The following is a 12,093-nucleotide window of genomic DNA, read 5'->3' as shown; positions in this document are numbered from 1 at the left end:
GGTTGTTAATAAGTCTTCCTGCAATCCTGATGCCCCATTCTTCTTCATATAGTCCAGCTTCTCGTATTATTTGCTCAGCATACAGATTGAATAGGTACGGGGAAAGAATACAACCCTGGCGCACACCTTCCCTGACTTTAGACCAATCAATATCCCCTTGTTCTGTCCACACAGCTGCCTCTTGATCTATGTAAAGGTTCCTCATGAGCACAATTAAGTGTTCTGAAATTCCCATTCTTCACAATGTTATCCATAATTTGTTATGATCCACACAGTCCGATGCCTTTGCATAGTCAATAAAACACAGGTAAACATCCTTCTGGTGTTCTCTGCTTTCAGCCAGGATCCATCTGACATCAGCAATGATATCCCTGGTTCCACGTCCTCTTCTGAAACCAGCCTGAATTTCTAGCAGTTCCCTGTCGATATACTGCTGCAGCTGTTTGTGAATGATCTTCAGCAAAATTTTGCATGCGTGTGATATTAATGATATTGTTCTATAATTTCCACATTTGGTTGGATCACCTTTCTTGGGAATAGGCATAAATATGGATCTCTTCCAGTCAGTTGGCCAGGAAGCTGTCTTCCATATTTCTTGGCATAGATGAGTGAGCACCTCCAGAGCTGCCTCCGTTTGTTGAAACATCTCAATTGATATTCCATCAATTCCTGGAGCCTTGTTTTTCGCCAATGCCTTCAGAGCAGCTTGGACTTCTTCCTTCAGTACCATCAGTTCCTGATATGGTACCTCTTGAAATGATTGAACATCAACTAATTCTTTTTGGTATAATGACTCTGTGTATTCCTTCCATCTTCTTTTGATGCTTCCCGTGTCATTTAACATTTTCCCCATAGAATCCTTCACTATTGCAACTCGAGGCTTGAATTTTTCTTCAGTTCTTTCAGCTTGAGAAACACCGAGCATGTTCTTCCCTTTTGGTTTTCCATCCCCAGCTCTTTGCACACGTTATTATAATACTTTACTTTGTCTTCTCGAGAAGCCCTTTGAAATCTTCTGTTCAGTTCTTTTGCTTCATGAATTCTTCCTTTTGCTTTAGCTGCTTGACTTCGAGAGCAAGTTTCAGAGTCTCCTCTGCCATCCATCTTGGTCTTTTCTTTCTTTCCTGTCTTTTCAATGACCTCTTGCGTTTTTCATGTATGATGTCCTTGATGTCATTCCACAACTCGTCTGGTCTTTGGTCACCAGTGTTCAATGCATCAAATCCATTCTTCAGATGGTCTCTAAATTCAGGTCAGATATACTCAAGGTCATATTTTGGCTCTCGTGGACTTTCTCTGATTTTCTTTAGTTTCAGCTTCAACTTGCATATGAGCAACTGATGGTCTGGTCAGCCCCTGGCCTTGTTCTGACTGATATCGAAGTTTTCCATCGTCTCTTCCCACAGATGTAGTCAATTTGATTTCTGTGTGTTCCATCTGGTGAGGTCCATGTGTATAGTCGCCATATATGTTGGTGAAAGAAGATATTTGCAATGAAGAAGTTGTTGGTCTTGCAAAATTCTATCATTTGATCTCTGGCATTGTTTCTATCACCAAGGCCATATTTTCCAACTACTGATCCTTCTTTAATTCCAACTTTTGCATTCCAATCACCAGTAATTATCAATGCATCTTGATTGCATGTCTGATCAATTTCAGACTGCAGCAGCTGATAAAAATCTTCTATTTCTTCATCTTTGGTCCTAGTGGTTGGTGAGTAAATTTGAGTAATAGTCGTATTAACTGGTCTTCCTTGTAGGCGTATGGATATTATCCTATCACTGACAGTGTTGTACTTCAGGATAGATCTTGAAACTTTCTTTTTGATGATGCATGCAACACCATTCCTCTTCAAGTTGTCATTCCCAGCATAGTAGACTATATGATTGTCTGATTCAAAATGGCCAATACTTCTGAAAAGCATTAGCCAGTGAAAACCTTATGAATAGCAGCGGAACATTGTCTGATATAGTCCTGGAAGATGAGGCCCCCCAGGTTGGAAGGCACTCAAAAGATGACTGGGGAAGAGCTGCCCCTTCAAAGTAGAGTTGACCTTAATGACATGGATAGAGTAAAGCTTTCGGGACCTTCATTTGCTGATGTGGCGTGACTCAAAATGAGAAGAAAGAGCTCCAAACATCCATTAATAATAGGAACCTGGAATGTACGAGGTATGAATCTAGGAAAACTGGAAATCGTCAGAAATGAAATGGAAGGACAAATTACAGAGGAGCAAAGATAAGAATTATAGCAAACTTCTCCTCAGAAACTCAGCAAACCAAGAAATGATGGAGAGGCATCTTCAAAATGCTGAAGGAAAACTTGCCTACAGTATTAGGAGTGAAAGATCGTGGTTGTCTTTGGGGAGAAGAGAATCATGACTGGGAGGGGCATGAACTCAGTGAGGGTAGGGCTTCTTGACTCAGTTGTCACGCAGGTGAGTTCACTTTGTGGAAACTTGAGCTACAGGTTTATGATATGGGCACTGAGCTTCCTGCTAGCTATAGTACCTTGGCAAAATTACCTGACTTCTCTGTATTTCAGTTTACTCATCTCCAAAATTATACCCCATGGAGTTGTGAGGCATTAGATTATAATAGGTATAAAGAACAGAACCTAGCATAGAGTAACTGTTACATAACTATCAGCAATAAAGCCAAATCCATTGCTGTTGAGTCAATTCTGACTTACAGCAACCCTGTAGGACAGAGTAAAACTGCCCCATATGGTTTCCAAGAAGTGAACAGTGGATCTGAACTGCTGACCTTTTGATTAGCAGCTAAACTCTTAACTGTTGAGCCAACAGGGCTCCATCAGAAATAATAATAATTATTATTGTTAAATCATGTTAAATGAAAAAAAGAAAGATGTGTAAGTATATGTATATGGTAAGTGCCATGTGTGGGCAAAAGGGGGATGAAAATAAATACACCGGTTTGCTTATATGTGCCAGGCCCTCCTGGGATGCCAGCTACCTTTGGGGTGGCAACCTGGGTCCTGGTGCCCTGCAGCCCACCTTGCTCGATCGTCCAAAGCCTGTGCTCCTGCAGAATTTACAGCAAAAGCTGTGAACCTCCCATCATTAAAACACTCTCCCTTGGCCCCACGCCTCTCGCATTGACCACCCCATTCTATACCCTCCTTCTAGCCAAGCTCCCCCAAAGAGGTGGCCATGCTCACTGCCTTGAATTCCTCTCCTCCCATCCTCTCTTAAATCCTCTCCACTCCAGCCCCCCTACCCCACTCCACTCCACTCCACTGCCTGGCCATTCCCAGCTTCTAGAAAAAAAAGAAAAAAAATTTTTTTTTTTTAGAGGCCACCTGAATTTCCTGGCTCATGGCCTCCTCCTATCATCTTCAAAGGCAGCAGCAGAAGGTGGAGTTCATCTCAAACTTTCAATCTGTCCAGCCAACTCTTTTGCCTACCTCTTCTGTTTTTGAGGGCTCATGTGATTACTTTGGGCTCACTCAAATAAGCCGGGATAATCTCCCTATTTTAAGGCCCTTAACCTTAACTCCATCTGCAAAGTTCCTTTTGCCACATAATGTAACATATTCACAGGTTCCAGGGATTAGGACGTAGACATCTTTGGGGGTTTTGCCTGCCACGCCCTTGTCAGGAGTCACCCAACTCTTGCCTCTCCCCAGCCTACTTCCTTCTGCCCTCCAGAGCCCCTTTTCTGAAGTCCTGAGCACCTCACAGTTCCTGGAACTGGTCAAGGTCTGCCCTCCCCCCAGGCACTCACACTGACTGGATACTCTTCCCCTCCTCCAGTCACCCACTCATTCTATAAGCCCCAGCAGTCAGCCAGGCCCTGCCCCACCCAGGCTGGGCCAGTGTGCTTCTGCATAATAATTGCCTTTTTGAGTCTGTTTCACCACCTCCATCCCCCTCCCACAGGGCATCTGAGTGGATGAAGAAGAAGCTAAGTCTGTCTGTACATAGGTGGGCCCTGGCATTCACAACAGTGCCAGCAAACGGTAGGCACTCAATAAACCTTGCAGAATAAGAATGCAGAGGCTGAAGCTTGACCTTCAGTGCACTTCTCTCCCAGGCCTTGGGAGGGGCCCCAGCAGTGTGTCCACTGGGTCAGATGTTTTTGAAAAATTTGCAAAATTAAGATATATTTACCCTTTTCCACTCAGACTCTCTCCCATTTCCCCTCACGTGGGGGATGTCAGAGAGGCTGGGGCATTTTCGGAATCCAGCCAAGAGGAAGATGGGTTGGGGACTGTCCCAGGTTGGGCCTCTGGGAATCAGACTGTGAGAGGGTGACCCGAGTGCGGAGTGCTTACCAGGAAGCCTGCTATGGTCCGCCCCTGATGGAGGGAGGGAAGGAAACAGTTGGGCAAAGGGTGAAGATTAGTCTCAAGAGGGTGCTCTGCAGCTGAGGCAGGCCTATCTGATGGCCATTTGTCCAACGGCTGGCAGCAGCTGGTCTTCCTTGAAGGGGGACCTGACGGCATATCTCCAAGTCTACCGCAAGGATATATTTGGATTAAGTTTAAAACCAAACCAGTTGCCGTTGATTCCGTCGACTCCTGGTGAGCCCACGTGTGTCAGAGTAGAACTGTGCTCCACAGGGTTATCTTGGCTGTGGTCTTTCAGAAGCAAATCACCAAGCCTTTCTTCTGAGGTGCCTTTGCATGGGTTCAAATGGCCAATCTTTCAGCTAACAGCTGAGTGCTTAACTGTTTGTGCCACCCAGGGACACCTGGTTTTAGTTTAGAGGGGCATATTTATAATGGTTTGCTCTATTCCTGTGTATGGTTAGATTCCTTTGCTGGTGCTAGAATGGTCTCCAGGAACCTCCTGCTGGGTCAGAGCTTCCTGCTCAGGACAGAAGGGCAAGGTCCTAGGAACCTGCCCACAGCACCCAGCACTGGAAAACTCATGGTCCATGGAGGGAAGACAAATTTGAAACGTGTGAAGCCAAAAGTTCATCTGGGAAAATTCTTCCAAATCTTACAGCTCATATATGAAAAAAAGTTGATGGCAGTTTCCCAAATCTGACAATCCAGAACTTATACATGACACTATTGATGACAAGTTGGAAAATGAAAAAACTTTTTTAAACTATCAATATTGGAACCTCCATAAAGGTGAAGGCAACTCAGGCTGCCTACCTGGTTCTAGGCTGGGACTAGTGGGCCTTGAAGAAGGAGAGCGGGTAGGAGTCAAGGGGCCAGGAAGTGGCTGCCATTGGAAACTCCAAGCAGTGATTCCCCCCACTCCTTCTTCCCTGTGGGGCTAGGGAAGAAGGAAACCAGAGCCAGCTGCTCTTCACTGGCAGGATGAAAGCCATTAGGACAGCTCCTGCTGCCTCTCTGAGGTGGTGTCAGGTGAGTGAAGCAAGGGAGCAGGTGTGACTCCACAGTGACTGGAGGTCCAGAGCACTCAGCCTCCCATTAGAGCCCCTCAGGGTCTGGTTCCAGCCTCACCATTGCCCCCTATCCTCCTCAGCTAACCCGGTCCCTCTTCCTGGACTCCCCCTGCACATGCGAGAAGCACCATCTCTCGCCTGGCACTGGGTGCTGTCCACCTGGCCAGTGTGTGTGGAGTACCAGGACTTAGCCAGGCTGTCACCTCCTCAGGGCAGCCTTCCCTATATTGCCCTGATGCTCATGTCTTCTTCCACCACACTGGGGGGCTAGAGACCAGTCAGGCCAGAGGAGCTGTGGTGAGTGCTTGGAGGTGGAGTCCTTAGGGAGGAGGGGTCAGCTGGTGGGGATGATGAGCCAGCCTGGGCCTCAGCAACCCACCCACCCATCCTGGGTACTGAAGCCCAATCCTTCACCAGTATCTCAATAAGTCAGCTGGCTCTAAAAGTAGACAAGGGAAAGTAGGACCCAGACAGACGCAGGGAGAACTGACACACAGGCCCAAGCCCTGGTCTAGGAACTCAGGCCATACGTACCAGCTGGTCATCAGGCAGAGAGAGGCATGTGTTGGATCACCCACTCTGGGAGGGAGTCCCTTTTATTTGGCTATGCGGTTGGGTGGCTAGACGCTGCAGGTGGCCCTCTATATGAACCAGGAGGGCATCCATCATATGCAGAACCCCCAGGAGTAGGGCACGGTCTGAGATCGGGGCCCGCCGCTTCCACGGTCCACAGGGGTCAGTGGTCATCTGTGTATGCTGAGGCTGGGACCAAGAGGCAGGAGTGAGAGGGAGCACAAGGACAGGTTGGGGGTGCAGTGAGAAGCAGCAGTGGAGCTAGGATGCAGGAGTTGGGTGGGGGACAGTGTCTGAAGGGGATGGAGACTCAAGGCAATGGAAGATCAGTGAGGGCCTGTTATGGGCTAGTGGTGGTCGTGGGGCCCATGTAGGCTGGGTGAGAAGCAGGAGTACCAAATGGAGACAAATGGGTGCAGGCTACTGGCTATGGGGCATGGTCAGGGGCTGATGAGTGGATGGATATGGACTCAGTGGAGATGTGTGGACAGATGTAAGGACCATGGGATGTGAGTTGGGGCAGGCAGAAGGCCTACAAGGCATGGATGGGCAGATGGGGAGGGTTGGATGGGTGGGGAGATGGGAAGGGTTGGGTGGAGGCTACAGGCACATTGGATACGAGTGAAGGCAGGAGGCCAGAGAGGACAGAGCAGTGCTGTGCTCACCTCACCCTTGGTGGTCAGTGAACGCCGCCTTTGCAGCATCACTCGGCTAATAACCAGCATCATGGTGGTAGTGACGGTGATGCCAGCCACAGGGTAGATATGATCCGACATGCCTAGGCCCATCCAATGGCCAGGACACCCCAGGCCACCCCCGCACCCTTCCAGGCCGTTCGGCTGGCACCCCCAAGGCTGCAAGTCCAGCCCCACCTGGTACCAGAGGGGACGTGACCAGGCGAGGGCAGAGGTGGGCATCGCCAGCAGGAGCAGTAAGGGCAGTAAGGACAGTGCGTGCAGCATGGCCGAGGCAAGTGTCTGGGGCCGGAACCTGGGTGCCTGGCAACCAGCAAACGCCCCTCCCCCAGGGGTAGCCCTGGCTCCAGCTCTGAGGGAGAGGTTCCAGCTGGGCCCATGGCCAGAAGACAGGGGTGGTGGTTGGGAGTGAAGTGGAGCTAGGTTCCAGGGCTGGAGGAGGGTGGCAGCCTTGGGGCTGTGGGTCTTACCCTTCCAGCTGGTGGGCTGACCCAAGACTGAAGGTGTGTCTCTTTTCCCTCCTTCCCTCCAGACCTCCTTCCTTTCTTCCTCCAGATACCCTCAACCCCTGCATCCCCTAAAGCTGCTGTTCTCCCCTCCTCCTCCACCCCAGCCCTACAGTCTACACTGCAGCCCCCCACCTCAGCCCTACAGTCTACACTACAGCCCCCTACCTCAGCCCCACAGTCTACACTGCAGCAGAGTGAGTGCTTAAAAATGTGGGTCAGACTGAGTCAGGCCCTTAATCAAAACCCACCAGTGGCCCTCCCCTCAGAATAAAGCCTGAAGACCTCATCCTGGCCTGAGAGATATGGTCTTTCCCATCAACAGGCATTCTAGCTGCTTTGGGCACACACATCTCCCTCATGTTCCCGGAACACACCTGCTGCTCCCAATGCCAGGAATGCTGCTCCCCATTCCTGGGAGGACACCTTCATACAGTTGGAGTCTCAGTCCAGGTGTCACCTCCTCCTGGGGCTTCCTCTGGTGACCATCTTGGGCAACACAGGCCTCTCACATGACGCTGTCTTACTCAAGGCATTTCCAACTACCCGAGATTTCTTGTTTGAGGTCTGTCTCCCACCCCAGCATATCAGCTTCTTTCAACCAATATTTACCAAGCACCTGCCATGTGCCAGACAGCATTCCTGGTACCAGGACATGGCCATGACAGGGTGGACAAAAAATCTCACCCTTCCTAGACTAAGAATCTGGGCGAGGGTGGGGGAGGAGGATGGTACATAATATAAGTAGATCTGGGCAAGGGGTACCTGAGTGACTTGGAAGGCAAGGGAACCTCTGTCCACTCTTGGGTCTGTGCACAGCACCCAGCACAGAGCCTGGCACCTGGCTGATACCTGATGAGTGGCAAAACTCATGTGTTTTGAGCAGGTGACTATTTTAAGCATTTTGTGGAGTTGATGCATTTAACCAAAACCCTAACCCTGATTATAACTATAACCCTATCCTAACACTAAACCTTGACCTAGATCTAACCCTAACCCTGAACCTAGTCCTAACCCTGATCCTATTCCGAACACTAGATCCTACACTAACCCTAACCTTAAGCCTAGATATAGACCTACCATTAATGCAAACTCTAACCCTAACCCTAACCTTAAACATAAATCTAACAATAACCCTTATCCTAACCCAACATCTAACCCTAACCTTTTCCCTAACAAACCACTAAACATATCCCCAACACTAATCCTAACCCCACCCCTAGCCCTAACTCTAGATTTAACCCTAAACCTAACCATGACCCTAACTCTAACCCTGAACTTACCTCTTACCCTACATATAACCCTAACCATAACACTAGATCTAAACCAGACCCCCACACTAACCCTAACTATAACCCTCACCCTAAACCTAACTCTAGATCTAACCATAACCCTAAACATAATCCTAACCCTAACATTAGATCTAATCCTAATCCAAAACCTAACCCTAATCCCAGTTTTAACCTATTGCTAACCCTAATCCTAGATTTAACCCTAACTGTACTTGTACCCTAGATCTAACACTAACACTAATCCTAACCATAAACTCTTACCCTATCTTGACACTCACTTAGCAACCCCATGGGGCAGGTACTGTTACCATTCCCATTCTACTGATGAGGAGTACAACAGAGGCCCAGGAAGATTCTAGTGACTTCCCCCTCCCATCACTCAGACCTGTTAGCACTGGGGTCTGACTACTACCCACTGTGCCACATGCCTGAATATTGGCATTTTATGTTAAAAACTAGCACATGCTTCCTGGCTGTCAGTGGTCTGCAAAGTCCAGGCAACCTAATGACACAGACAGGCATTTTTCCCAGAGCAAACGCACCAAGCTTGTTCTTATTTTTAAATATGACCAGTAGTACCTGTGAACATCTGAGCTTCCCAAGCTGGTTCAGTTATTCACCCTGAACCTTCAAGGGACTGCCCAGTGGCACCCACCCTACCCCACACCTTATTCAGTGTCCCTGAGAACGATTATTTCCTGAGAAGCAGCTCTGATTTCAACCACATTACAGCTGAGGACACAGGCTCCGAAGGCTGTGCGTGGTTGGGGGAACTTGAACTTGGGGATGCCTGGCCCCACAGCTCTCCACCTTGCTTTGTACTTTTCCTGCCTGATGCTGCACCCCCTCCACCCCGCCCAGATCTTCCCCCCAACCTCTGACCCCAGTTCCCTCTTTGGGGCATAAGAAGGATCAGGGCCCAGGGCTGAGGACTCTCCCTCCCACTCCCAGCCAAGCCCCAGCTAAGTCACGGCACAGCCTCGAGTTAGTAAACGACTCTTTATTCTTCAGGCAAAAAACAGGCATCGGCCTTTCTCCCTGCCCCAGCCAGTGCCAACCTGCCTCCAGGACCCCATCCCAGGCCTGGAATACTGAACGTGGAATCCCAGGACCTCCATCCCTGAGTGTGTGTGTGTGTGTGTGTGTGTGTGCACGGAGGGGACTCCTGGGTGGCACCTGGAGGCGGCCTAGGGGTGGGGGCATTTCAAGCGCTCTCTGTCACACCCTCCAGAGGTGGGCAGTCTCAGGCGTGGTAGCAGCATGGTCAGAGCCTGGTGGCCTGAGCAGGCAAAGGAGGGGAGGCTCTGATTGGTTTCCAAAGGATTCTTCCCCCAAGCCATACCAAGCCCCTCTCCCAGGATAGCAAACCCTGCTCCGAGGAGCCGCTTTCTCCAAAGGTGGAAGGGAAGGAAGGGGGTCCACTGGAGGCAGAGCCATGGGCCACAGGATGGGTTCCCAGAGTCAGGGTCAGGGTGGGGACAAACCATAAATAAACAAAAAAGGGCTCAGCGGGTCAGAGATCAGGGGTCAGCTCACCAAAGCAGGGCCGATGGAGCCGGACCTCGGATGTTGGAGGGCAAAGACGACAGCATCATGGACAGTGGCAAAGAGATGCTGCTTAGTGATGGACGCGTCAAAGAAGTGCCCAACCTCAAGCTGGGCGACCACAGGGGCTGTAGGCAAGGAGTGTGTCACCCTCAACTCAGAACCACCAGGACACCCCAACTCCCAGGCACCAAGAGAATGCCCTGACCTGTTACCCCCAACCTCTACCTCTGAGACTACAGCTAATCCCCCTCAGTCACTCTTGACCCTTGACCCCTGCCTCCCAGGACACCTCTGACCTTTGGTTTCAGAGAAAGACTTTTTCCTTGAGCCACCTGGCAGACCCCTTGGCCAGAAGCGCCCCACCGCTTCCCCAGACCACTCCAGCTGTCCCCACCCCACGCACTGTGGCAGGCAGCCATGTACACCTCCACCTCGATCTCCCGGAAGTCACGGAAAATCTGCAGCAGAAAAGGAAAGAATCAGGCTGGCTTGGGGGAAGGGGCTTGAGGGGGGAGCTCAGAGGGTTTGGGGAGAGCAGAAGGCTCAGAGGGCTCTCAGAGCAAGTTATGGGGTCAGGGTGGAGGCTTGAGGAGCCTTGTCCTGTCCCCTGGGTCCTTTATTGGGAGTGCCCCAGCCCCTCACATTCTTCAGGGTCTTGAGGCACACAGTGTCCACAAAGGAAAGGGCACTCAGGTCCAGGATGAGGCTGTGGAAGTCCGGCTGAGGCAGGCCCAAAGCCTTCAGCGTGGACACGTCTGGGGCCTTGGCACCTTCTGGATCGCTGGCCACTGTACCATCCAGTTTATCCTCTGTGCTCGCCTGCTGGGGGATGGGACATGCTGTGAGAGCTGCCCGTGATGAAGCAAGGGCAGGGACACACAGGGTCAGGCATGGAGCATGTGCCCAGTGTAAACACCCACATACACAGGGGACACTGGGGACACATAGAGGTCACGGACAGGGGCAGCTGCACACGCATTCACTGACAGGAGGGACACACAGGATCACAGAGGAGAGACCACGGACTTGAGGAGCACTCAGACATGGTAGAGCACATGCCGCTTTGCTACCCACCAGGCCCAAGCTTAGCAAGGACACTTGTGAAGAGAAGGTGCTGGGAGACCATGCCCAATCCTCAGCCAGCCAGAGTGGATAGGGTGGGGGTCCCAGGGACAGAGCAGAAGTGGCAGGGAGCCGAGCTTGGCACCGAAGCATGTGCATGTGTGCACACACTCACATGCAAACACATCACGCCCCGCTGCACTCTCCAGTTGAGCTTGGTGTCCCCTTTGATGCCTAGATTTGTTCCCATACATCCAATTCCTTCCCTCTACCCAAGAACATAGATTGTGGGGTCTGGTGGCATTTATACATTCCAAGTCTTCATCTAGGCCTCAGATTACAGACAAGAGAGCCACAAGCAGAGTTCTGTGGCTGAGTGAGCCTGTCCACCACCCTATTCCTCTGGCCACTGGCACCACAGCCTTGAACCCACAGCTGGTGGTCCATGGCTTCCCTCCCAGGACACATGTACAGCAGCCACACCTCTGCAGCTCATGGCTGGCTCCTCTTCTCCCACCTCCAGCCTCACCTTGACCTTGGAGTCCTCTACATTGTTGATGTCAGTATCTCCAAGGCCGGTGTTGACACTGATGGAGAATGAGGTGCCCCTGGAGGAGGCAGCCTAGGCCAGAAAGAGGGAGGATGGGAAAGAGCTGTCCCAGCTGCCACATGACAGCCTTGCCAGGCAGGCCTGGTGTCATTCCCTGGCTTTGGGTAGGGAGATAGGCCAGGACCCGAAGCTTGTGGAACTCAGGGCTCTGCTCAGTCAGGAGCCAGCCTGAAGGCTGCAGAGGAAGACTGTGGCAGTTCACACTGTCACTGGGTCAGGAGATGGGAAGAAAAACAAAATACCACCTGGAGACCTGACTTGCCTGGGGAGTGAGGGCAGGGTCCCTGGGGGCATCAGGGAGAAAGGAGGGTCATGGTGGGAGGTCAGGAGGTCAGGAGCCCAGGAGGCCGGGAGAAAGGCCAGAGTGGGGTCAGCAGTAGGGCAGGGGCAGGGTCAATAACAGGGTAGGGTTACGAGTCAGGG

General features: G+C 50.9%; 2 protein-coding genes across 8 annotated transcripts in view; both read right to left on the bottom strand.

Moving 5' to 3' along the window:
- Nucleotides 1–5,954: 5,954 nt before the first annotated feature.
- On the bottom strand, nucleotides 5,955–9,315 carry TMEM89 (transmembrane protein 89). The gene is made up of 2 exons (XM_003409678.3): nucleotides 6,623–9,315; nucleotides 5,955–6,140 (listed from the first exon to the last, which is right to left on the bottom strand). Exons 1-2 carry the CDS (start codon nucleotides 6,917–6,919, stop codon nucleotides 5,955–5,957), a joined length of 483 nt encoding a protein of 160 aa, XP_003409726.1. The 5' UTR covers nucleotides 6,920–9,315.
- Nucleotides 9,316–9,435: 120 nt separating this feature from the next.
- Nucleotides 9,436–12,093, bottom strand: part of LOC100674516 (cadherin EGF LAG seven-pass G-type receptor 3) — a 39,460-nt gene continuing 36,802 nt past the window's right edge. For 5 of the 7 annotated variants that reach the window (XM_064274569.1, XM_064274568.1, XM_064274571.1 and 2 more), the window contains exons 17-21: nucleotides 11,590–11,682; nucleotides 10,641–10,820; nucleotides 10,402–10,456; nucleotides 9,987–10,123; nucleotides 9,436–9,729 (exon numbers count right to left, since the gene is read on the bottom strand). In XM_064274569.1, the coding sequence (XP_064130639.1) occupies nucleotides 9,715–9,729; nucleotides 9,987–10,123; nucleotides 10,402–10,456; nucleotides 10,641–10,820; nucleotides 11,590–11,682 (480 nt within the window). In that variant the 3' untranslated portion in view covers nucleotides 9,436–9,714. Of the gene's footprint in view, nucleotides 9,730–9,977; nucleotides 10,124–10,401; nucleotides 10,457–10,640; nucleotides 10,821–11,589; nucleotides 11,683–12,093 lie in introns of those variants that run through there. The other 2 variants (XM_064274570.1, XM_064274575.1) reach the window with 2 other exon arrangements.

This window comes from Loxodonta africana, chromosome 22, assembly GCF_030014295.1.
Source record: "Loxodonta africana isolate mLoxAfr1 chromosome 22, mLoxAfr1.hap2, whole genome shotgun sequence".
Classification (NCBI taxonomy): Eukaryota; Metazoa; Chordata; class Mammalia; order Proboscidea; family Elephantidae; genus Loxodonta; species Loxodonta africana.
This window is presented reverse-complemented; position numbering and strand designations above follow the sequence as displayed.

Excerpts from the sequence above, each read along its gene's own strand:
- TMEM89 (XM_003409678.3), bottom strand. The coding sequence starts at position 6,919 with ATGCTGCACGCACTGTCCTTACTGCCCTTACTGCTCCTGCTGGCGATG. Across the intron at positions 6,141-6,622 it reads CACTGACCACCAAGGGTGAG|CATACACAGATGACCACTGA; the intron begins GTGAGCACAGCA and ends TCCCAGCCTCAG.